At 64.9% G+C, this 24,786-nt stretch overlaps 1 protein-coding gene across 3 annotated transcripts in view; it reads right to left on the minus strand.

Moving 5' to 3' along the window:
* Positions 1-2,772: 2,772 nt before the first annotated feature.
* Positions 2,773-24,786, minus strand: part of GRID2IP (Grid2 interacting protein) — a 30,000-nt gene continuing 7,986 nt past the window's right edge. Inside the window, exons 1-21 of one of the 3 annotated variants that reach the window (XM_054718174.1) lie at positions 23,017-23,051; positions 19,617-19,865; positions 19,321-19,406; positions 17,900-17,969; positions 17,235-17,329; positions 16,799-16,982; positions 12,847-13,001; positions 11,815-11,964; positions 11,516-11,613; positions 10,788-10,905; positions 9,573-9,928; positions 8,623-9,042; positions 8,059-8,146; positions 7,295-7,372; positions 6,667-6,863; positions 6,013-6,168; positions 5,286-5,372; positions 4,328-4,457; positions 4,126-4,244; positions 3,072-3,236; positions 2,773-2,844 (exon numbers count right to left, since the gene is read on the minus strand). In XM_054718174.1, coding sequence (XP_054574149.1) covers positions 2,773-2,844; positions 3,072-3,236; positions 4,126-4,244; positions 4,328-4,457; positions 5,286-5,372; positions 6,013-6,168; positions 6,667-6,863; positions 7,295-7,372; positions 8,059-8,146; positions 8,623-9,042; positions 9,573-9,928; positions 10,788-10,905; positions 11,516-11,613; positions 11,815-11,964; positions 12,847-13,001; positions 16,799-16,982; positions 17,235-17,329; positions 17,900-17,969; positions 19,321-19,406; positions 19,617-19,865; positions 23,017-23,051 — 3,108 coding nt within the window. Of the gene's footprint in view, positions 2,845-3,071; positions 3,237-4,125; positions 4,245-4,327; positions 4,458-5,285; positions 5,373-6,012; positions 6,169-6,666; positions 6,864-7,294; positions 7,373-8,058; positions 8,147-8,622; positions 9,043-9,572; positions 9,929-10,787; positions 10,906-11,515; positions 11,614-11,814; positions 11,965-12,846; positions 13,002-16,798; positions 16,983-17,234; positions 17,330-17,899; positions 17,970-19,320; positions 19,407-19,616; positions 19,866-23,016; positions 23,052-24,786 lie in introns of those variants that run through there. The other 2 variants (XM_054718173.1, XM_054718175.1) reach the window with 2 other exon arrangements.

Consider the following 24,786-nt stretch of genomic DNA (forward strand, 5'->3'; position numbering starts at 1 on the left):
GCTCTCCAGCACAGGCTTTCCACCCAGGCAGGTGCACTGCAGGGGGAGGTTCTGAAAGCTCCGCCCAGCCTTCCACCCTCTCTGCGCCCAGCAACTCACCCCGAAGAAAGGAAGCCTCCTTTTCCAAACAGTTCTAACTTCAGCCCTGAATTGACCCGGAGCCAGGAGACCCTCCTTATCCAACCGGCACTGCTCCAGGGCGTGGAAGTGGGGGAGGGATCATTTCCCAAAGGGAAACCAGGGAGCTCCCCCCAGCAGAAGGGACACTGGTTCCAGGCTGGCACGGGCCACTGCTGCCCCCTGGACTGAGTGTGAGTGGAGAGGAGACGGGGCACTCCGGGTGACCAAGTAAGTGGGAGCGAGAAGCATGCCACCTGGAGGGCACAGGATAGAGGGGTAACTAGAGCCGTGCTGGGTCCGGGCGGGACCAGCGCACAGAGGTTAAGGAGGCTGGGGTCTGAACCAAGTGCCCAGTCAAGGGGGCATGTGGTGCATTGATTGCAAGAATGGCCCTGGTTCTTACTCACCAGGGATCCCCTCAATGTGCCTTTACAGCGCCTCTCACCACGCATGGAGTGTATTTCCCGTTCCCCAGACCCCGGGCTGGCTGTCACTGGCTTTGAGGAGACTGGGGTGCCAGTCCTGAGCGTAGGCCACAAGGGGGCTTCTGGGCCTTTGCTTTTCGCTTGGACCCCTGCCTCCACCCTGGGAACCATCCCGGCCATCTGCCTGGAGGACCAGAGGCCGCATGAAAGCACCCCAGCTGCCCCAGGAAGGCCCGGGCATGGGAGAGAGGCCGTGGGGCTGCCCGGGACCACAGGTGACTGCACACACGAGAGCCCGCGGCCCAGCTCAGAGCAGTAAGTGGCCGCTGTTTTAAGCAACTGAGGCTTTTGTTCTGTTTTGTTTTGGTTGATCCTCACCTGAGGATATTTTGCCATTGATTTTTAGAGAGAGTGGAAGGGAAGGGGAGATCCAAAGAGAGAGAAACATGGATGTGAGAGAGAGAGACCCAGGGGTTGGTTGCCTCCCGCACATGCCCAGACCAGGGCCGGGGAGGAGCCTGCATTCAAGGTATGGGCCTTGGACCAGGATGGGACCCAGGACCCTCAGTCCGCAGGCCGACGCTCTACCCACTGAGCCAACCGGCCAGGGCAGCGGCTGAGCTTCGGGACAGCTTGTTCCATGGCCTGTGTGGCCAGTAGGTCACCGATGGACGGCAGGCGAAGCTGTGCTCCCTGGCACAGGGCTGCATCTGCCACGTTTCTAACTCGCAGGGAAATGCCACAGCGGCTCCCCGAGCTATGAGCTGCGGGGGTCACCCCGTGCATGGCCTGGGGGTGTCTCTAATCTCTGAGATCTCCTGTGGGTCTGCACTGGCCTCCTGCCAGCTTCTGACGGCTGTGGGAATGCCTGGAATGCGCACCACTGGCCACCTCTGGCTCCATCCACCCTGCCCTGGAATTAAGCCTTTGGGTTTAGAGATTCCTGTGTGGTAGATACGAGAGGGGAACAAAAAAAAAAACAAAAAAAACCCACACCCATGGCCTCAAAGAGGGGCTCGGGAGCCTGGCAGGAGCGGGAAGGGTCAGAAATCCCCAGGACGGACGGTCCCAATCTCTGCGGGAGCAACATGGGCCCTTCGGCCTCCGGGGGCGGAAAGACTCTGGGGGACGGGCCTAGAGCCCTGGTCAGAGGTCCCCGGGAGAAGGTTGAGGAGAGGCCACAGGGAGCTGCCCGAGGCCCGGGGTCGCCAGCTGGAGCCCGGAAAGAAGCCAACGCGCCCTCCTGCCCGCGCCCCCCTGCGCCCAGGTAGCTCCAGACACCAGGACAACCGCGGGGTCCCAGAAAGTCCGAGACTGTGTCCCTCCCCACGAGCCTGCTTTCCGCACGGGACCTGTTCCAGGGACCGTCACAGCACCCCTCCCGTCGTCACCAAGTCCTGTCCAGGCGCCACCCGGACGGCTCCGTCTCTCCGGCCCTGCCCCTGCGCCCCGCCCGCTGCAGAGTGGCCGACTGCTTCGCAACTGAGTGACGTGCGCCCCCACAAAGCCCCAATGCCCCGCCCCCCACCTCTGGGCACCAGCCCAGGGCAGTTTCCTCCAGCTCCCAAGCCCCGTGAGGCTGGGAATGGGGCTCTCCACACCGCTGGCCTCTTCCAAACAGCCCGAGGCCCGGCTGGGAGAGGGGCCTGCAGGCTCACAGCGCCCCCCCCGGGGGGGGGGCGTGCTCAAGGGCCTCTGCCTCTCTCCAGGGTTCGGGTCCAGGAGGTCTGTGCCCCGATGATGACCCCCAGGGCCCGATGGGAGCCAAGCCATGGAGGAGCAGACAGCAGAGGCCGCCCAGGGGCCTGGCCACGCGCAATTCACCTGCAGGTCGCAGCCCCCACCCCCGAGTCCCCTGCGTCCTGAGGGTTCAGGCAGGAGCCCTTGCTGGCGTGCCTGGGGGCCAGGTGGAGTGAGGTGCGGGGGGCCAGCGGAACCTGGGCACAGCCAGGCCAGGGAGCGATGGCGGCCCTCCTGGGGTCCACCTTCCCCGCGAGTACACGGTGGCCCCTGCACCCCGGCGCTCAGGGCTGGGGCTCGGCCGGGAGAGGGGGTCCAGCAGAACCCCGGACCTTCGCAGTGGCTGACGTTCGGCGCTGAGGTAGCTGGAGACGTGGGCTCCGTGGGCACAGCAGCCCGAGGTCCCAGGCAGGAGGGGCTCAGGGGTGGGGGGGGCGCAGCTCTGGTGTTCCTCTCCACACCGGGCTGCAGGGGCGCGGGCGCCCTGTCACCAGGCCAGGGGCGAAGCCATGCCCGAGCTGCGCCCGCCCTCCCCGGCCTGCAGGTCGCCGAGGGCCCGCTGCGGGGAGGAGCGGGGGGAGGGTTTGTCAGTGGTTCCGGGAGCCCCCAGCCCTTCACCCAACACCTGCCTTGCCAATTTCAGCACCCGAGCACAGCAGAGACCCACACCCCTCCCTGGGGGTCACTCACTGGGGTGCTTTCCCAGCACCCCGCTTCACAGAAGACCCCCCTCTGTGGACCGCTGGCCCTGCCCCTCCCGAGGGCCTGGTGCCTCCCGCGGCTCACCTCGAACTTGCTCATGAACTCCGCGAAGATGCCGAAGAAGGCCTCCGAGGTGGTGGCTTTGGAGTCCTCTCCGAAGAAGGCCAGCGCCCTGCCCAGCTCCTCCACGGCCTCGCGCTGCAGCCCGTCCAGCGCCCGCAGCGCCGGCTGCGCCGTCTCCAGGAAGGACTGGGGCCGCTGCTCAGGAAACTGCCCGCCTGCCGGGTGCCCCCAGACCCAGCCCAGCTGCCCCTCCCAGCTGCCCCGGACCCAGTGCTCAGCTGGGAGCCGCGCCCTGTCCGGCGCGCAGTGCTGTGCCCCTGAACTAGTCCTGGACCCCGCCACGCCCTGTCCTGCCGGGGCCTTTCCCTCGCTCCTCTCTGCAGCAGCTCCCCCCGCTGGCTCTGCTCAGATGCCACCACCCTCTTCCCAGTCATTCACGGGAGTGGCCCCCTGCCCCTCTCCAGGCCTGACCCTCTCTCTCTTTTTCTTTTTTTAAATATATTTTATTGATTTTTTTTACAGAGAGGAAGGGAGAGGGATAGAGTTAGAAACATCGATGAGAGAAACATCGATCAGCTGCCTCCTGCGCACCTCCCACTGGGAATGTGCCCGCAACCAAGGTACATGCCCCTGACGGGAATCGAACCTGGGATCCTTCAGTCCGCAGGCTGACGCTCTATCCATGAGCCAAACCGGTTAGGGCTCTCTCTCTTTTTCTACGGCGTTTGTCACTCTGTGCCCAGTGGGAATGTCCCTCTCTCCCGACTGCCTTGCCAGGGCCTGACAAGCCTCTCTCTGGATCTCCTAACCTAGGTCCGGGCTCTCCTGGGGACCAGGACCTGGGACGAGGCCGCGGCCTCAGCGCAGTCAAAAGAGCGCCTTCCAGGGGCGCCCGGCCTTGGCCCAAGTGCTTGGCTTCTGAACAGCCCAGGACGGACCCTCTTCCAGCAGCCGGGACACACAGCAGCCTCTGCCCAGAACCTCTGTGGGGAGACGGTGGGCACCGGAGCCGGAGCCAGCTCCCCCGACCGCCCTGGGCCCCCTGTGCCCCTGGGCCCGGCCGCTCGGAGGATACCGTCATGACGGCGGCAAACTTGTCCTCGCCAGAGGGGGCCGAGCTCTGGCAGGCAGCCTGGATCTCGCGGATGGTGCCGTGCAGGTCATCCAGGTCGCCGGTCAGAGCCCGCTGGTTCACTGCAGGGAAGGGCAGGGCCTCGTGGGGCCGCCCAACCGCCCAGCGGCAGAGCCTGCCTCCCCCCCCCCCCCCCGCAGCCTACCTTTGGCCGCCAGGGGCACCGTGGGCAGGTCCTGCGCGAAGCCCAGGAGCTCAGGGAAGTGCTGGCTCAGCGACTTGGCAAGGATGTGCAGGAAGGTGAGCTTCCCGTCCACTGTCTTGGTGGAGTTCAGCTGCAAGTGACCCCCAACACACATCCTCCTCAGCCCCGTCAGACCGCTGGCCACACGGACCAGCGTGCCCAGCCCTGCTTCTCTCAGACCGCCTCGTCCCTGCCCTCAGCCGACTCCAACACTCACAACCCGGCCGCTGTGTCCCTTCTCCGGGTCTTACCTGCCGGGATGCCACAGGCCCCCTGGGAGTCTGGAGCTCCCTGCCCAGCTCTCTGAGGCCCGGGAACCAGGCCCGCAGCCCCAGGGAGAGGCAGGCCCTAGGCTCTCCGTCCTTGAGCGTTGGCCCTTGTCCGCAGACAGAGCCCACGCTTCCCTGACTCCCGGGGTGGGGAGCACCACTCCCAGGTCTTCCCTCTTGTGGTTTTCCGGAAGCGTCCGTGGCCCCCCAGCCTCAGACATCCTAAACCATTTACACCTGCAAGTGGAGTTTTCCTTCCTCTTGTTCAACGACAAAAGGCTCCCTGGGGAGAAGTCCCAGGAGCCCTGGGGGGAAGGCTGGGTGCGCAGCCGTCCTGTTTCTGATCCTAGATCTGGGGGTGGGGGTGGCTGGACTGACAGTGTGGGTGCTGTTGGGGGTACAGAACCTGCCCGGTGGGCGCTCCCCTTCCACTTGGAGTCTTCCCTCCCTGCCCCCCCCCACTCCATTGTTCCAGAGGCTTGGGGTGGAGGAGCCCCCCATCCTTTGCTGCAGTCACATCCTGGCCCCTGGGCAGCCAGCTCCTCCTCCTGGGGAAGGGCCCCCGGGGGGTGATGTTCCCTCCTCTGCTCTGCCGCACCCCCCCCCCCCGCCGTCCCCCAACCTCAGTGGCAGAGCGGGGAGGCCCTCACCTCGGTGAGGAAGTTGATCTTGAAGCCGGTGGTCTTGTTGGTCCGGGGCTGTCCGTCGTTCAGATAGTTGCCCATGGCCAGCACGAACTGTGGGAGGCAGGTGGGCGGCGGGCGGGCAGGTACCCCCACCCCCTCTCCCCTGGCCCATCGTGGGCGCCCCAGGGGCAGAGGGGCAGGTGGGGGGGGGCAGGCAGGTGGGCGGCGGGCGGGCAGGTGGGCGGCGGCGGGCAGGTGGGCGGCGGCGGGCAGGCACCCCCACCCCTCTCCCCGGGCCCATCGTGGGCGCCCCAGGGGCAGAGGGGCAGGTGGGGGGGCAGGCAGGTGGGCGGCGGGCGGGCAGGCACCCCCACCCCTCTCCCCGGGCCCATCGTGGGCGCCCCAGGGGCAGAGGGGCAGGTGGGGGGGCAGGCAGGTACCCCCCACCCCTCTCCCCGGGTCCATCGTGGGCGCCCCAGGGGCAGAGGGGCAGGTGGGCGGCGGGCGGGCAGGCACCCCCACCCCTCTCCCCGGGTCCATCGTGGGCGCCCCAGGGGCAGAGGGGCAGGTGGGCGGCGGGCGGGCAGGTACCCCCACCCCTCTCCCCTGGCCCATCGTGGGCGCCCCAGGGGCAGAGGGGCAGGTGGGCGGCGGGCGGGCAGGCACCCCCCACCCCTCTCCCCGGGTCCATCGTGGGCGCCCCAGGGGCAGAGGGGCAGGTGGGGGGGGCAGGCAGGGGGTGCGGGCGGACCTCCAGGATCTTGGCGAGCTTCCGGCTGTTTCTGAGCTCCAGCGAGGCCTGGCGCAGGCACTCCAGGCTGGCCCGGACCTCCTCCGTCCTCTCCTGCAGGGTGGCCTGGAAGTGGAGGCTGCGCAGGCGGGTTTTGTATTCCGGAACCGACAGCATCTGCCGCGAAGGCCGGGCCGGAGTCATCCCTCCGCCAGCACCGCCAGGAGACCCACCCCCCATCGCGGCCTGGGGTCCCGGCTGCTGCCCGGCCAGGGCTTCCCTTAGGGAACTAACAGGGCCCCTAAGGGCACCAGCACCCCATCCAGCTGGATCCCAAGTGGGACCTGGCTCAGAAAGGTGTGGATTGCTGGTTGCGCGGCGACCTATGAACCAGGAGGTCACAGGTCACGGCTGGATTCCCAGTCAGGGCACATGCCCTGGTTGCGGGCTCGACTCCTCCCCTTCATACAGGAGGCAGCCGATCAGTGATTCTCTCTCATCATTGATGTTTCTATCTTTCTCTCTCCCTTCCTCTCAATAGAGATATATTTTTTTTTAGAAAAGAAAGGTGTAAATTGGCACTCAGAGGTGTGAGCGCGGGGGCGCGTGTGGAGCAGGACCGACGGGGCCCCGGACGGAGCGGCGGCCGGCTGGGCAGCAGCCCGGCCCGCGCACCTGCAGGACGAACTGGTCGGGCTCGCTGAGGCGGCCGGGCGCCTCGCGGAAGGCCTGGTAGCGCAGCTCCTCGTCGGCGTCGGGCGCGAAGAGCAGCAGCTGCGCCAGGTGCGCGGGCTCCAGCCGCCCCGGCTCCATGCTCATGAGCACCTGGCGCAGCTCGGCCGGGCTCAGCTTCAGGTGCGCCAGCAGGATGGCTGCGGGCGGGCTCAGGTGAGCCGGGGGCTGGAGCTCCGCTCCGCCGGGCTGCTAGGGGGGGCCTGGGTGGGGGGACCAGGGCGGGGCAGGAGCCGGGAGAGGTGGAGCGTCCCCTTGGTGACGGATTAAAGGGCCAGGCGGGGTTCTCCGGGAGAGAGATCTAGAACTGAGCGGGACCTGGCGATGGCCCCAAGGAACCTCGGAAGGGCCTGGAAGCGGGACCAGAGCCCCGGCCAACAAGAGGGCGGGGCCTGTGGGGTGGACCCAGGGCCGTACCTACCCAGGAGGATGTGGGACCTGGGAGGGGGCCTCTGCCCCGCTGGATGGCAGGTGTATCGTGGGGGGGAGAGGGGGTTACAGCCTAATTTCTGTTTTCCATCGGGGCGGCCGCCTCCTGCCCCCCACCGCCCAGGGCCCCCCTGCCCCTCACAGGTGTTGTAGGCCTTCTTGTGGGACAGGATCTCCACCACCTCCTTCTTCCTGAAGGGCTCGGGCCTGGGCGCTGGCTCTGGAGGGAAATGATGGCTGAGCGAGGCCGGCCAGGCTGAGGCTGCTGTGAGAGGGCCCGGGGGGTGTGGCCACCCCCACAGCCCAGACGCCCCCTTTCTGAGGCCTAGACTGAATCAGCTCTGGGTGTCCACAGGCCTAGCTCTCAGCATGCATGGCGCGTCCCTCCGTCCTCTCTCCCCGCTGGCGGGACTGAGCTGCCCGGGGGAGGGGCACCAACCCCCTCTGGGCCTTGCAGATGCCTCCTGGTGGACACGGCCTTTCTCTTCCATCCGGGGACCACTGTCCACACACAGTGTCCCTGGCTGCCTGCAGCCCCCCCACCAACTACAGGGAGGGACACAGAGACGGGGGGGGGAGGGTCTGGGAGGGGCATGGTGGATGCCTCCTGTCAGCCTCGTTCCGGCTGCGCCTGAGGTCACCAGCCCCTCTGTGCTTCCGCATCAGGAAGTCACCATGTCCCGGGGCTGGTCTGGAAGTGAGGGTGCAGGGTGTCTGGCGCGTAGTAACTGCAATAAATGCCAGCTGTCAGTCCCTCGTTCTGAGGCGGGGAAACTGAGCCCTGAGGTCTGAACTCAGGGACACAGTAAGTGAATGGACGTCCGCACAGCCCTCGGGGGGCTCTGAGCCCTGGGCTGTCACAGCGACCCCGGGATGGGGGTCCCCCAGGGCCCTCAGGCCACTCACTAGCCGGTTTCTGGGTGCCAAAGTGGAGCTCCAGGTCGAGGTATTTCACCATGTCACTCAGCTTATCATAGTCAGAGTCCTCCCCCAACTGCAAGGCAGGGCCGGCTCACAGTGAGGAGGAGCCTGGCAGCTGGGCTGCCGCCCCCCCACCCCCACCCCCCATCCCCAAGGAGAGCCCCCCTCCCCAGGGCGGCCTGCAGAGAAGCCAGATCAGCCGGCTCTCAGGTGGGGAGCCGCTCCTCTGCTGGCCAATCACACACACGCCTGGAACCCGCCCCCACCCCCCCCCCCCCACCCCGCAGAGGCCAGCACTGGGTGGGGCGGGGCAGCAGGGGCTGCAAAGGGGCTGGAGCCACCCAGGGGTCCGAGGTGGCCGAGGGGTCTGGCCCTGCTTTGAGGTGTCCTTTGCAGGGAGTGAGCTGCCCTGTGTTCCTGACGCCGGGGAAACGGAGCCAGGGAAATGCCGGGGGCTAGACTCAGGACAGGGCCGGCCTTGTCCTCAATGCTGCTGCCCAGGCCAACCCCCCCCCCCCAACGCAGGGCACGGGGCCCCAGGCCGCCTACCTGACCCCAGATGGTGCCCTCCGAGTTCTCCACCTGCTCCCACCGAAGGCGCTTGACGCTCATGTGGCTGGTCTCGCTGCGGCGGTGGCCCAGGCCCCGGGACAGCATGGGGGGGGCACAGGGCACGGGTGGGGGCAGGGGTGGCGGGGGCGGTGGAGGGACCGGGTGGCTGAGTTGGGTGAGGGGCTTGGCTAGAGTCTGAGTGGGACCCCGGGGACCGTCGGGGGTGCGGGAGCTGGGCTTCGGGTCGTGGAAGGGCAGGGGCGGCGGCGGCGGGGGGCTGACCGGGGGCGGGGGGATGTGGTCAGACATGGAGGAGTAGGTGAGGGAGCTGCCCTCCTCGCTGCTGCTGACGCACTCGCTGGCGCTGCTCCGCTCGTTGGTGACAAAGCTGCCCTGGTCGTCCTCATGGAAGCTCATCTGATGGGGACAGAGCAGGGGAGGGAGGTCGGGTTGGGCCAGGGACAGCGGGAGGCTAGGCCGGTGGGAAGCCTGAGGCGGAGGGGGGGATGGCCTGGCCGTGTGTGGGGGAGCCCAGCACAGGAGGAGGTGACCTGAGACCAGGCGTATGTGTAGCCTCGGGAAGGTACTGAGTGTCCTACTTGAGTCAAAGGGTGGGACGGCCCTAGCCGGTTTGGCTCAGTGGTCCCGGGTTCGATTCCAGTCAGGGCACAGGCCCGGGGTGCGGGCTCGATCCCCAGTAGGGGGCGTGCAGGAGGCAGCGGGGTCACTGATTCTCTCACCATTGATGTTCTCTCTCTCTCTCTCTCTCTCCCTTCCTCTCGGAAATCAATTAAAATGCATTTTTAACGGGGGGCTAGCTCAAGCCAGGGAGGGGGGTGGCTTGGGCCAGGACCCAGGGCAGCAGCCTCTTGCAGGCCTCAGGGACACTGCCCCCTTGGAGACACCCCGTTCACACCCGCCCCGGCCTCCCCCGCCTCCCCGCTCACCTCCTCATAGTCATTCTCGGGGCTCAGGAAGTCGTCCACCAGGGTGACCCGCGGGCCCAGCTGCTCGCTCAGGGCGTCCAGGAAGCGGTCGGTGTCCCGGCTCCGCGCCGGCCGGGAGAAGGTGAAGCGCCTCCTGGGGCCGGGCTGGCGGCCCAGGTCCGGGCTGGGGGGGCTGTCGGAGCGGGTGGGCCCGGGGCCGGGCTGCGGGGAGGGCGCCCTGCTGCTGTCCAGGCTGGCGTAGGGGTGGGACTCGGAGCTGCTGGGGGAGGCCGGGCCCTCCGAGCACAGCGGGTAGTAGCAGGGGGAGGGCCGCAGTCGCTCACTGGGCCAGGAGACGCCGGACAGGGTCCTGGGCCCTGGGGTGGGGGAGGGCGCGTGAGGACCCCGCTTCCTGCAGTCAGGGCCTGGGTTCCAGGTGCAGGCTGGAGGGGAGGGCCCGGGGCAGGTTGGCTGTGCGTCCCCGGGCACCTTCCTTTCCCTCTCTGGACACGGCACAGGAAAACCGTGGGACCCCGCTCCCCACGTTCTTCCCTGAGGGTGACCAGAGGTTCGAGGTGGGGCACTGCCTAGGACAGGCCAGACCCAGCGCATCCTGGGAGCGACACCAGGGTACCACCCGGGCCCCACTGCACACAGCTCCGAGGGCCAAGGAGCCTTCTCCAGGCCCCGGACCCAGGGTCATGAGCACCTCCCACACTCGCAGGCCCTCGGCTCCCGGGAGCATCGACAGGGGTCCTGTCTTCTGAACTGCAGCGGAGTCATCGTGTGTGTGTGTGTGTGTGTGTGTGTGTGTGTGTGTGTGTGTATGTGTGTGTTGTGTGTGTGTGGGGTGTGTGTGTGTGTGTGTGTGTGTGTGTATATGTGTGTGTGTGTGTGTGTGTGTGTGTGTGTCCTGAGAGCAGCCACCTTTCCAGCTGTGCCGTTCACAGAGCCAGGCCTGCACTTAGACGTTTACCCAGCAGCCAATGCGGGTCCTTGCGGGCAGCCCTCTGCTTTTCTAGATCCACAGCGGGGTGAGGCTCAGAGGGACAGGGACAGAGACAACCCTGACCTTGGTGGCCCCTCGCCATGGAGGCTGCTGCGGCCCCCAGAACTCAAGCCCATGGCCATGGAGCAGAGAGGGGGCTCCAGGGTTGGGCCTGGAGGCGGGCCAGCGCCCAGCCAGGGGTGGACAGAGCCGGTGCTGCCCTCAGGAGCGGGCGGCTGAGCGCCTACCGGCTGTGCCTGCCGGGCTGGGCGCTGGGGGCGAGGCCCGGGACCTGGACGTGGACCCCCTCCTGCCTGTGAAGCTGCTGCTCAGTCTGGACTCCAGCTCCGCGTACACAGCCGACATCTGCGGACAAAGGAGGCGGGGGAGTCCAGCGCCCTCCCTCCTCCACATGACCCTAATGGGGCCTCACAGGCCAGGCGTGGGTGGTCTGAGAAGCCGGGATCTGCCCGGCCGGCGTGGCTCAGTGGTTGAGCATCGACCTAGCAACCAGGAGGTCACAGCGCAATTCCCAGTCAGGATTGAGGGCTCAATCCTCGTGCAGGAGGCAGCCAATCAATGATTCTCTCTCATCATTGACATTTCTAACTCTCTCCCTCTCCCTTCCTCTCTGAAATCAACAAAAATCTATTTTAAAAAAAGAAAGAGCCCTGGCTGGCTTGGCTCAGTGGATAGAGCGTCAGCCTGCGGACCAAAAGGTCCCAGGTTCGATTCTGGCCAAGGGCACATGCCCAGGTTGGGGGCTCGATCCCCAGTAGGGGGCATGCAGGAGGCAGTTGATCAATGATTCTCTCTCATCATTGATGTTTCTCTCTCTCTCCCTCTCCCTTCCTCTCTGAAATCAATAAAAACATATTTTAAAACAAATAAATAAATAATAAAAAGTGGAAAAAGAAGAAGCAGGGATCTGCCCCAGCCCCCCACCGACACCACCAGGAGGGCACAGAGGTCTCACCATCTTGGGGTTGGGGGTCTCGGGGAGGGATGTGCCATCGCCTGCCTGGCGCTCGCCCGGGATCAGAGAAAGAGGCACCTCAGTGCAGTCACTGGGACCTGCTGGGAGTCGGGGGGCGGGGGGCGCAGAGTCAGGCACCAGTCAGACCCGGGGGACCCAGGAGAAAGAACCCGCTAGCCCTGCAGCCCAGGAGGGCCGCGCTCAGCCTGGTCCTGGGATTTCTCCCTCTGCAGGTGGGGAAACCGCCCTGGTCGCGCCCTCGAACCCTCTCCCGCTGTTCGGTCTGGCCCGGGGCCTACCGCAGGCGAGGCCGGCCTCCAGGCCCTGGGACCGCAGGCTGCGGCGGCACATGGAGGAGGCCCGCAGGGAGCTCCGCGGCTGGGGCTCGGGCTCCGGCTCGGGCTCGGGCTCCGGCTCCGGCTCCAGGTCCAGCTCCGGCTCCGTCTCTGCTGTGGGACACGAAGGGGGGATGGGCCCTGGCCCCTCAGCCAGACAAGGAGCAGCCAAACACCGGGAGGGGGAAGGCAGCAGCCGTGCCAATCGGTGCCCGGCCCCGCCTGGCTCTGGGCCAGCTGCCGAGGGGAAGCCCGGGTGAGAGAGCGGCGCCAGGACGGGAGCAGGGGTGGCGCCAGCCTGAGAACGGAGGCAGGGAGGTGGCCACAGGGCCTTTTCTCGTGACACGAGCCTAGGGCCCCATCATCCAGGTCTCACCTCCTAGCTCTGCTGCCCTGGGGACTGATGGGGTGGAAAGGAAGGTTCCGGGTCTAGGCAGATGTGTGAGACACCTGCACCCCGTTTCTTGCTAAAACCCGGCCCCTCCCCCCGCTCACTGTGGGTCCCTGGGACTAGGGCTGGTGGCCACACGAGGGCTCGGCCCATCGGGGGCAGAGCGGCCAGCACACAGGCCCAGGGTTTGGACCCCGAGGCCGAAACGCTGACGGGCATGGCTTCGAGGGCTCACGGGCACTGGCGTCTGTGCCCAGCCAGGTGTGACCCAGCTCACGCCCACACTCCGGGTCTGCAAACAGCGGCCACATGAGCGTCTCACTCTGTGACACACTCCCTGGGGGGCCACACAGCCGCCAAGACCCAGGTGGTGAGCTGGGGGGTCTAAGGCTGCATTTGCTCCTTAAAGCTGGGAAGGCACATCCGTGGGGCCAAGCGTGGAGCCAGCTGGGTGTGTTGGGTATCGGCGTGGCATGTGGGCACATCAGTGTGTGAGGGGCCCAGGTCCTCTGTAATGCCTAGCAGGTGAGAACAGGTGTCTGGGTGGGGGAGGGGCTGCTCACCTGGTGGGGCGGGGGGGCGGGGCTGGGGGGAGGGCTGCTCACCCGTCATGGCGGTGTAGCCCAGGAAGCAGGCGATTTTCTCCTGGCAGAGCTCCTGCTCCTCGTAAGTCAGCAGCTGGTAGACGAACTGCCAGAGCACCTGCTTGGCGGGCGTGTCCAGCACGGGGTAGACGTCGACGATGAGGGTGTCGATGTTCCTGGGGAGGGGCAGGAGCAAGGGGTTCACTACTCAGGGCCTCTCCTTAGGGAAGGGGGTGGGGACGGGAAAGGGGGCACTTCCAGGCCACAGAGTTCGGGCTCATGCCCTGCCCCCCTTCCCACTGCCAAGACCGAGAGAGCTGGGCGGGAAGGCGGGTTCTGGGGACAGGATGCCCAGATTCAGATCCTGCCTCCACCACGTACCAGCCAAGTGACCTTTCTCAAGTTACTTAACTCTCTGTGCCTCAGTTTCCTCATCTGTGAACTGGGGATAAAAATAACTTCTATTGCGCAGAGCTGTCGTGAAGATTGGGATGTGTGGAGTGTATTGGGAAAGCTGAGCCACTGCGCCAGGGATCAGCACATGACGGCCTGTGGGCCAAAATCTGTTTTTGTGAAGGAAGTTTTATTGGAACAAGGCCTGCCTACTTGCTTATGGATTGTCTATGGCTGTTTTCAAGCTACAGCGGTGGAGCTGAATAGTTTCAATGGAGACTGTATGGCCCAAAAAGCCTAAAATATTTACTATCCAGCCCCTCACAGAAAGAGTGTGCTGACCTCTGCGTTATGTGGAAAAAATAAAACTGTATTCTCACACAGCACCTTGCATAAAGATGAACTCTAGGTGGATAAAAAATCAAAGCGTGTAGATATAAAATTATAAACGTAGTAGAAGAGAATGCAGGAAAACATCTTTGGAGCTAGAGGCAAGGAAGGACTTTGTAAAATGTCAACACTAACAGAAGTGACCAATGGGAGGTGATAGTTACAATATTCAAAAGCCAACAAGGAACCAGTACCTAACATATACAAGGAACTCCTGCAAATCCACAAGAACAAAAAGCCCAATAAAACAAAAATGGACAAAGGGTCTGAACAGGCAACTTGTAGGAAAGAAAATGAAAAAAGTCGCCGAAACCGGTTTGGCTCAGTGGATAGAGCGTCGGCCTGTGGACTCAAGAGTCCCAGGTTCGATTCCGGTCAAGGGCATGTACCTTGGTTGCGGGCACATCCCCAGTAGAGGGTGTGCAAGAGGCAGCTGATTGATGTTTCTAACTCTCTATCCCTCTCTCTTCCTCTCTGTAAAAAATCAATAAAATATATTTTTTAAAAAAAGTTAAAAAAAAGTTAACGAGGATATTAAAGGATGTTCAAAATAATTAGTAATTAAAAACGCTTGCCAGGCTGGTGTGGCTCAGTGGTTGAGTGTTGACCTAGGAACCAGGAGGTCATAGTTTGATTCCCAGGCAGGGCACATGCTCAGGTTGCGGGCTGGATCCCCCATGTAGGGCGTGCAGGAGGCAGCAGATCGATGGTTCTCACTCATCATTGATGTTTCTCTCTCTCTCTCCCTCTCCTAAATCAATTTTTTAAAAAAGTATTTTTAAATAAAAACCGAATAAGATGTGACTTTATGGCCAAAAGGACTAGCTACACTAGAAAGCTGGATAGTGCCGCCTGTTGGCGAGGACCCGGGGACGGGGCGGGGGGGGGGGGGGGGGGCCCTTCTGCACCGCTGGGCGAGTGAAAGCAGAGCCCGGGAAGCAGTTTGGCACGGCCTTGTCAAACTAAGTAAACAAATGCCTTAACATCCAGCCATTTCCTCTCAGATAATAAATGTCAAATGAATTGTGCACAGCTCCCCGGGGACATGAGCCCAGTGGCGTCCATCACAGTGTGACTGCGATGGGACCGCGGGAGGCGACCAGTGTCCATGGCAGGCAAGGTAAATAGATGAGACGGTGGCTGTGATCCCAGCGAAATTTGCTGCAGCTGGAAACAGTGTGTTCAATGTACGCAGAGCAACGTGGACAGATCCAGAGACAGGGCACTTGGCGGGGAAAAAGCCAGACACAGAATGCAGTACAGAGCACAACGATGATGTGAAATAAAAACACACCACACAGCCAAAACCGGTTTGGCTCTGTGGATAGAGCATCGGTCTGTGGACTGAAAGGTCCCAGGTTTGATTCCGGTCAAGGGCATGTATATTGGTTGCGGGCACATCCCCGGTAGGGGGCGTGCAGGAGGCAGCTGGTCAATGTTTCTAGCTTTCTATCCCTCTCCCTTCCTCTCTGTAAAAAATCAATAAAATATATTTTAAAAAAAACAAAAAAACACACCACACAGGACAGCAATGCCCACTGTTCAAGAACAACTTCAGACGAAGCGGTGCCCATTAAACTCATCAGACTTGGCCGGGAGGGGCGGGGTGGGGGGGGAGCCAAAAGGAAATGAAAGGTGGAAGCACCCAAATGTCCATCAATGGATGGGAGGGTCAACAAAATGTGTCCTATCCACGCAATGGGCTATTATCAGCCTTAAGAAAGAAACGAAGTAGATGTTATAACTTGGATGGACGTTGACAACACTCTAAGGGAAAGAAGTAGACACAAAAGTCCACATATTGTACTATTCTGTTCATGTGAAATGAACAGGGAAATTATAGAGACAGCCCAGCTGGTGTGGCTCAGTGGTTGAGTGTTGATCTATGAACCAGGTCACAGTTTGATTCCGGGTCAGGGCACATGCCCAGGTTGCCGGCTTGATCGCCAGTGTGGGCATGCAAGAGGCAACCTATCAATGGTTTTCTCTCATCATTGATGTTTCTCTCTCTCTCTCTCCCTCTCCCTTCCTTTCTGAAATCAATAAAAATATATTTAAAAAAAGAAATTATAGAGACAGAAAGTGGATTTATGGTTGTGCACGATGGGCAGGAGCAGAGAAGGCGGGCGTCGGTGAAAGTGTGCAGGGTTCTTTTCGAGGTGATGAAAATGTTCTAAAATGGAGTGTGTTTAATGTGAATATACTAAAAAAAACCGATGCGTTGAAGTCACACTCAGATGGAGGAATTGCATGGCATGTGAAATATGTCTCAGTACAGCTCTTTAAACAAAAAGAGTGCGGGAGACTATCCATCGTCTACACTATCAGGAAAGTGTAAATAAGGAACCCAGAAGGCTGACGGACCTTGAGCTCTGGCAAGGGCCAAAGCTATGCACCGGTTGTGGCTCAAGCTTGACAATGGTGGCTCAAGCAATTTCCTGACCTAATAGTCTCAAAGTAAATCTTTACTAATATTTACTGACCTTTAAGATAGTCTGTCTGCTACTGGAATTGCCTGCCTGACTAAGGGCAATATGTGTATCTAAAATTGAATAAAAGGCTGGCAGGGCCTGGGCACCAGTGAAGCCCTCCCACTAGAGTTGGGCTCTCCACCTGGCCCCCTGTTTCCAAATTTAGATTTCTTGTCTAGTCTTGTCATTTGCGTGCAGCCCTTTTCCAGGTCCTGAACCCAAGCCATGCAGGATGTGGCTGTCACATCATTCACAAAGAGAAAAAGGATGAACACGTGAGGAGCTTTGCACGGGCCATAACCGAGGAGTGTGATAACGCAGCCTGCTGCCCCTGAAGTGCAAAAAGAACAAGAAAGATACCCAACCAACCCCCAAACGCAGGCCCCAGGCATTGGGCATCTTGGGGCCTTGCCGACCCTGGAAGCACCAGCCCTGTGAGGGTCCCACCATCAACGCTGCAGGTGACCACCGTCTCCTTCACTCTACAGACCAGGCTGTCACTCGCCTAGCTCACGGGGCTGGGAGGTTTCAGAGTCAGAGTTTGCTCTGGGGCAGCCCCACTGTCCCCACCTTGGGACACCTGGTTCCAGCTGCTGCTTTCTTTGAGCCTCGCAGGAGAAGGGGGCAAGGAGGCTCAGCAGGTGGAACCTGATGGTGAGTCTGGGCAGGATTTGGGGCCCACCCAGGGCAGGTCTCCACCCTTGCTCCGGCCTGGCCACCTGTGTTGGAAGAAGCTCTCGAGGGCCCGGCAGACCCCGTATCGCTCGGGAGGCGTGAGCAGGCGCTCCAGCTGCTGGCTGAAGGTCCGCCCCTGCACGCGGATGCTGGCCGGCAGGATGTCCGCCACCCACTGCAGGGAGGTGAGCGCCGCCGATGGGCTGGGGGGATCCAAAGAATCGGAGTCTGCAGGGTCACAGGCAGGAGAGGCCCAGGTGACCCGGTGTCCCCAGGCCCAGGGACCTCCTGACTGGGTGTGGCTGTGGGCACCATGCATTAGGAGGCACATCTGCGGCCGCAGCTGGGGATGGCGGGAGAGCCGGGCAGGGTCCCTGAGACGGTCCCACTGGGTTCCACAGCACCAAGGGGGGGATGCTGCGGGTCTGGGGGATAAGCAGAGGGGGCCCCCTCAGGGTCTCTGTGGAGTGGGGGTCTCACCGCTGGGGAACGGGACGAGCCCCTCCTCTACCACCAGCGTGGGCATCGCGCCACTGCCCTGCAGCATGGACACCACCTTGTCATGGGAGCAGTTCCTGCCAAGCAGAGATGGCCCGGGAGGGCCTGGCCAGGTGAGCCCCGTCCACGGCCGCCCCCCGGACACCCCCCCACCCCGGTCCTGCCTGCAGAGGCCACACAGCAAGTCCCCAGCAGGGCCACAGCCAGAGCCAGGGCACAGCCTCTCCTGCCAGTTCATCTCTGCAGGAGCAGCTCCAGGGCACAGAAGGGCTGGCACCCGTGCCCCCCCCCCCCCGGCAGGGCTCCCCCTACAGGGCAAGACTTTCAACGCTGTGCCCTGCGTGGGGCTGGGTCTTTTCTGGTTGGAAGGATGAACTGATGTCCTGGAGGAGGCGGGAGAATAGATTCAGGAGTTCCCCTAGGACAGTGGTCGGCAAACTCGTTAGTCAACAGAGCAGCAAACCGCAGCTCGCGAGCCGCATGTGGCTCACGAGCCGCAGTTTGCTGACCACTGCCCTAGGATAAGGGACAGACCCTAGGGACACACTGGGCAGAGGAGATCAGGACCAGGGCTGGGTGTCCCGAGAGGCAGCAGTTTTGGGGGACAGTTCTCCGCCAAAGCTCTGGTGTCCCCAGCAGCCTCTGACCTCATGTCCAGTCCGTTGAGGAAGAGGATCCGGTCACCCGACCTGAGGGCAGCATTGTCAGCCGGGCTCCCTGGAGGCAAGAAGAGAGGACCTGCTGGTCAGCGGGGTGGGGCGGGCCGTGCCTGCCTCCCAGGCTAGAACTGGCTGGCGGGGAGGGACCCAAATGGGCCAGCAGTGCCCGCCTTAGACCAGCTCAGGCCCCGCGCCGCTGCCGGGAGTGAGTCTAGGCAGGCAGGGGCGCTGGGGTGGCCGCTCAGCCCTGAGCTGTTGGCGATGAGCTGAAACAAAGATCTGCGAGCAGCATTTCTGCAGCGTCTGCGCCCCCAGAGGGCCCCCCTCCAGACAGCTCTCCGTCCTCCTCTGAAGGTCCACAGTGAGGTTCCTCCCGGCGTTGTCACCGGAGGAAGTGTGCCCCCTGGCGGCCGGGCTGGGCAGAGCAGCACACCTGGGTTTTAACTGGCCCGAGGCCAGGCGTCTCTGCCCACTGGGGAGAGCAGGGAGGTGGGTGGGGGTGGCATAGTTGGAAGAGACACATCCAAAGAGGAGAGATGACTCGTTTCCAGAGGACGCTCCCTAGAGAGCAGCTTCGGACCTCGTCCCAACAACAGTATGTCAACGACAGAGGTACCCAAATCCGAGGAGGCCGGGCCACGTCAGCCGCCAGGATTCCAGCTGAGCATCCAGTGGCTGGCTCTGTGGGGCGAAGGCCCTGAGACGCTCTCCCAGGAGCCAGAGATGCCCATCGCCCAGGTCAGTGCACCCGCACACGTGAGAGGCAGGAGGGTGGGAAGGACCCAGCCTCAGCCGGGCACCAATGGGGACGCATTGCCAAGAGCACCACACTGGGTGCAAGACAGAGCAGGTGACCCAGCCCTGGGGGTGGTACAGGGAGGGAGAGTTCAAACCCACACTGGATGGGCTGCCTCAGCCAGACGTGGGTTTCTCTCCCCCCCCCCCCTCCTGCCCGCCCTTCCACCGGAGGATGAGAGGAGGGATTCCTGCTCTGCCTTCTTCAAGATGCTGCCATTCCAGGAGCAAGAAGGCAGGCTGGGCGGGAGGAGGGGGTGACGGCAGAGGCTGTGGGTCTGGCTGCCCGGCAATGCCCTTTCCCGGTGAAGGTGGCCCCTGCACAGGGAGTATGGCTTGGGGCCCAGCCGGGGCATTCACCAGGTCCGTTCTGGCTGCCTGGCCCAGGGAGTGCCCAGCCCTCCAGGTGGGCAAAGGAAGGTCTGGGTGGAGAGCTTGTTTCACTTGGCTCAGGGGTGACCCTGAACTTGCTCGGCAGATGGATGATTTGGCTGCTGCCCTGGGGCGCTCGCTTGGAGGACACAGGCTACATGAGGTGGGTACGGGGCGGGGGTGCTGAGCGGCGGCCCAATGGGGCCCTTCGCCCCATCCTGGACAACCCGCCCACCCCTCACCAGGCAGGACGGACTCGATCCAGACAGGCCCGTGGCCGCGCAGCGTGAAGCCGAAGCTCTTGTTGCCCTTGTAGACTCGGACCGTCCTGGGGAGAGAGAGGCGGGGGTGGGGCGGGGGTGGGGGGGGGCAGCGTGCCCTGCCCTGGGATGCCCACGTCGGTTCACCTTAACCTCCCCTACACGGTCACCCACCCCCGCCTCGCCTCCCCGCTCCCCTCCGCCCAGGTCTCCATCCGGAGCCGGACCACCCACCAGGCGGTGTCCGCCTCCCGCGCCCCCGCCCGGAGCCCGGATACCTGCGCGCGCGCCCCGAGCCGGCGCGGCCGGCCAGCAGCGAGGCGGCCTTGCGCGGGGGCGGCTCGTCCGGGCGGCGCGGGGCGGCGCTGGCGCGCGTGGACACCAGGAGGCGCTCGGGCCGCTCCTCGCTGCGGCTCCGGCGCAGCCTCTGCGCGCTCTGCGCCCGCCGCGCGCGGCACAGCTTGCCCAGCAGACCCTGCGACACCACCTCGTCGAAGCGCGCCCGGTGCTTCTTGGGGATGAAGATCCTGCCGGGAAGCCAGCGGGTCGGGGCGCGCCCCAGGCTGCGCCTCGATCGCTTCAAACCCCAGCCCACAGGCGCCGTCCGGTAGGCGCCGCCCCGGCTCTCGCGCCCCCACCCAGGGGGGCGGAGGGCTCAGCAGCCGGCACCCCCTGGAGTCCGAACGGGCGCCCCCGGCCACTCGAGGCCGCGCGTCCGCTCGCTCCGGCTGGGACCGTCCCCGTTATTACTCTGGCCTCCGAGGACCTCAGCTCCGCAAAGCCTGGTCCCATCTCTTCCTGCCCCTACTCTCTCCGCTCTGGCCTCGCCCCTCCTCCCTCCATCCTGCCCTTGCACCTGCGGGCCCAGCCCAGCCAGGGATCCCCGAACCCCTTCTCCCAGCCTGACTCCAGGCACCTCCGCTGGAGAAAACGGAAGATGCCACCCGGCCTGGTCAGACCCCCCGCCCCCCATCACCACCACCGCACTCCCAGCCCCCAGCCCGCTCCTCTGGCCGGCGGCTCCACGGCCCTGCGCTGCCCCCTCGACGTGCGGGACCCCCGCCTCCAGGCCTCCTCTCGCTTCCCCCGCCCCGCTGCCCCTGCCGGGCACGCTGTCCCTTAGCGGAGCCAGGCTCGCCCTCCGCACCAGCGCTGCTTCCTTTCACTCCCTGCCTGAGCAGGTCCCTGCTCCCTGGCCACTCTCCGGACGCGCTGAGAGGGGGGGGGGGGGGTTTCTCAGGGTCCCTTGTGGGGGGCCCACCCCCGCATGGTTCCTTGTTGACCGTGGGTCTCCCTGTGACCTGGACGCTCTCTGAGGGCTGGGACCGCAGCGCAGCTTTGAGCCGGGGCACCAGCCGCCCAGGCACATGGGAGGGCGCAGTGACCCCGGACACAGGACGCAGCGCCACCCGCGGCCCAACCAAACCCGAGTGCGACGGCAGTGCCATCCAGGCGGAGTCCTGGTCCACAGCAGAGGGTTCGGAGGGTCCGTAACTTCCCAGGTTAACAGCTGGGACGCCGGCCTCTGGCCTCAGCACTGGGGCGGGGCCCCTGAAGGTCTGGTTATCGAGGCCTCGGGGCCATCCCACAGTTCCCTCCCCTGTTCTCTGCACCAGGGGCCACACCAGGGCCATGGTGGGGGGCGGGGAGAAAGGAGAGGGGGTCCGTGGCCTTGCAGCCAGCTGAAATACAACCCCTCTGGGGTCACCCAGGGCCCCCACTCAGTTCCCTAAACCTCTGTGGGTAGGATTAACGGGGGGGGGGGGGGGGGCAGAGTAGCTGCCTGCTGGGAGGGAAGGGGTGTGAGCCCTCAGGGAGGAGGTTCATCAGGACCTGGCCCCCCCACCCCCTCCCTCTCCCCCTCCTCACCCCCTCACCCCTTCACCCCTCCCCCTCCTCACCCCTCCCCCTCCTCACCCTCCTCACCCCCCTCGCCCTCCTCACCCCCCCCCCTCGCCCTCCTCACCCTCCTCACCCCCCTCACCCCTCCCCCTCCTCCTCCCTCACCCTCCTCACCCCCCTCGCCCTCCTCCCCCTCCTCACCCCTCCCCCTCACCCCTCATCCCCCTCCCCCTCCTCACCGTCCTCTCCCCCCTCACCCCTCCCCCTCCCCACCCCCTCACCCCTTCACCCCCTCCCCCTCCTCACTCCCTCCCCCCCTCCCCCTCCTCACCGTCCTCCCCCCCACCCCCTCCCCCTCCTCGCCCCCCTCCCCCCTCCCCCTCCTCACCCTCCTCACCCCCCTCACCCCCCTCACCCTCCTCACCCCCTCACCCCCCCTCACCCCCCTTACCCCCTCGCCCTCCTCACCCCCCTCGCCCCCGTCATCCTCCTCACCCCCCTCACCCTCCTCACCCCCCTCATCCCCCTCCCCCTCCTCACTGTCCTCTCCCCCCCACCCCCCTCCCCCTCCTCATCCCCCTCACCCCCTCACCCCCCTCCCCCTCCTCACCCCTCCCCCTCCTCACCCCCTCATCCCCCTCCCCCCTCCCCTCTCCCCCCTCTCACCCTCCTCACCCCCCTCACCCCCCTCACCCCCCTCACCCCTCCCCCTCCTCACCATGAGCTCTGCTCCTCGATGCCCAGGAGGCCAGAATGAACGCTCTACTCCACTCTGCCAGCAGCACCCCTGCCTGACCTGCTCAGCCTTGCCAACCACAGCAATCCCCCGTCCAGAGCCTCGGCCTCAATCCCCAGATGGCCACTCAAGGTCTCAGGAGCCCGACACCCCCACTTGCCTGGCCCCTCCTGCACCCACCACAGGCCTCCTGCTCAGACAAAGGAGAGATGAGGAGCCTGGCGCTGCCCACCTCACACTTCGGGCTCCGGCCCCGGCGCCAGAGGGCAGCGGCCTGGGGTCCCACCTGGGCAGGGGCCAGACCACCATCCCAGCTCCACCTCCAGCAGCAGCCAGAGAGGACCCGCCTGCCCCCAGGTGGGCACCAGGGTGAACCACCAGTGCAGGGGGGGGGCGGGGGGGGCAGGGGGGCCCTTTCCCTGACCGTGTCCTTGGGGCTGGGCCCGGTGAGGCAGATGCCCTTCCCGGCGAGTGGGCCTGCTGTGCGGCTCAGGGTGGCCGGGCACCCCAGCCCTGGGTCTGCTTTCCATCAGCTCTCCCACAAGAGCCATGCGCGGTGGGGTCTCCCGGGCCGCTGCGGCCCCTCCCTGTGCCCCTGCCCCTGACAGCCGGGCCCTGGCTGCCCAGCACTCTCAGTCCCTGCCATGCCAGGGCCTTCTCGGAGGCTCCGGGGCTCCCCCGGGGCCACACGATGAGCTGCCCTCGGGGTCAGTGTGTTCCCTCTGCCGCGGAGTCAGGTCTAAACCCACTTCCAGGTTCCTCCCAGGGCCCCCGAGGGTCTTCTCTCCCCACATTCCCTGACCCGGCTCTGTGTCCGGGTCCCTGGACCGGCCTAGGCGAGGAGGCAAAGGGCTCCTCGACCCCAGCTCTTAGCTCCCGACCCCTAGGGCCGAGGGCGGGTGCCAGGCGCCCACCGGAACTCGCCCCCCGGTACCCCTCCGGTTTACGTCCACCCTCCCCAGCCCCGCGCCCCAGACAGGCACCGCGGGCGCCCACAAGGGCAGGTAACCCCTCAGCGCCCAGCTCCACCCGCTCCCAGGCTGGCCCGAGGCGGGTCCGCGGCGCCCTGGGCGCACGGCTCCCGGGGGCGGGGAAACTACCGAAAGTGCCGGGAGAAGCCCTGGTCCTTCCCCATCTGGAGCGGGCGATGGCGGCACAGCAGGAGCGGACGCAGTGGGTAGCCGAGCCCCGGGCAGAGCGAGGGCGCCGCGACTCCTCGCTCCTCTGCCGGCCCCGCGCACAGGGCCCCGCGCGCGGCCCCTCCCGAGGCAGCCGGCCCGCGGCCTGGCGCCCGCCCCTCCCAGGTAGCCCCGCCCCTCCGCGCCCCGCCCCTGGGGGGACCCTTCCGCTAGCTCCCCGGGATCTGGGGCGACTGGAGGCTGAGCCGCTGTCTCCTCCAGGCTCCCTCCCTCAGTCTCTCCCGAGCGCCTCTTCTCCGCAGAGCCCGGCTGCCCCGCACAGTGGGGAGTCCCCAACGCCCGCTGCCGTGAGAATGAACCCCACAGTCCCAGGAAGTCCCGACGGTCTGCTGTAGAGCCCGGGAGGCTTCCCGGAGGGGGTGGCCACGGCGCGGGCCTCCAGGGCTCAGCAGGATTGAGGCCAGAAAGAGGAAGCCCTCACGACCTATCCAGGGGCCAGCTCATCGGGAGGGGCTGGAGAGGGCGCCTTGGACGCCACTGGCAGCGGCTGAGATGCGGGAGCCACGGGAGGGTCCAAGGATTTAAGGGGAGGTGGAGGGACCCCGGAAGTTTGGGCACTCCGGGGAGGGGGTGCTGGGAGGGGAGAAGGGGAGAGATGGAACAAGTGTCTAGATTCTGAAAACAGACAGGAGGGGTGTTAGGTCTGGGGGTGAATGGAAGGGAGGAGGGGCTGTCAGGCTGGGTACGTCCCACTGGGACAGGGGAGGGGAGGGGAGGGGAGAGAGGACAGGAAAGGGGGTCTGGGCTGTCCCTCTGGCCCTGGGCCCGCCCCTCCCTGGGAGTCCGAGCAGGAGCGGATCCCGGGGACCCCCTGCATTGTCCTTTCTCACTGATCTGGGTCCTGACTGCCGCCAGCAGGGGCTGATGGATGATGCCAGGGAGCAGCCGGGGCACCCTTAGGCGCCATGAGCACAAGGCCCTCTGGACCAGGAGGCACTCACCACCCAGGGACCCGCAGAGGCAGGAACCCGAGGACGCGGCCTCTGTCTCAGTCATGGTGGTGGTGGGGGGGAGACCCTCAATGGTCCTGCCTGCAGACCCCCCAGCCAGTCTCTGGTGCTCTGTGCAGGCCCTGCTGCCCAGCCCTCCTCAGCCCCCCATTCCCATTCCCGTCCCCAGCCAGGCTGCCCCCTGCGGGACCTCTCAGGGCAGCATTTCTCAGAAGCCAGAGCTGTGTCCTCCCAAGCCTTGTCCCCCGTCCTGCCCGGAGAGAAAGGTCTGAGAACCCTTGCAGGTCCCTGGAGCCCACAGGGCCACAGTTGCCCCATCACGACGGAGCCAGTTCTGGCTGATCCCCAACCAGGCCTGCCCGGAGGCCGGGGTGCTGTCTGCCTTGCTGTGAGCGGAGGAGATGCCCGCACAAAGCAAATGCTCCTGCTCAGATCCAGACACAGCCCGCCGTGCACCCCCCGGGGCAGGCGAAGGAGCCAGCAGCTGGCACATCTGGTCAGATGACTCTGAGCAGCAGGGGGTGGCCCGGTGTCCCGCCACAGCTGGCCTCCCTGAGGGCCTGCCCTGGGGGAGTGTGCCCACAGAGAGGTCACTGTGGGCCAGCCGTTCTCACCGGGGCCATTCTGTCCCCCAGGGGGCATCCCCCAGGGGGCATTTGGGACTGTCTGGGGACAGTTTTGGTTGTCACAAAATGACAACTAGGAGGGGACTATGCTACTG

The sequence above is a fragment of the Eptesicus fuscus genome, chromosome 6, assembly GCF_027574615.1.
Source record: "Eptesicus fuscus isolate TK198812 chromosome 6, DD_ASM_mEF_20220401, whole genome shotgun sequence".
Classification (NCBI taxonomy): Eukaryota; Metazoa; Chordata; class Mammalia; order Chiroptera; family Vespertilionidae; genus Eptesicus; species Eptesicus fuscus.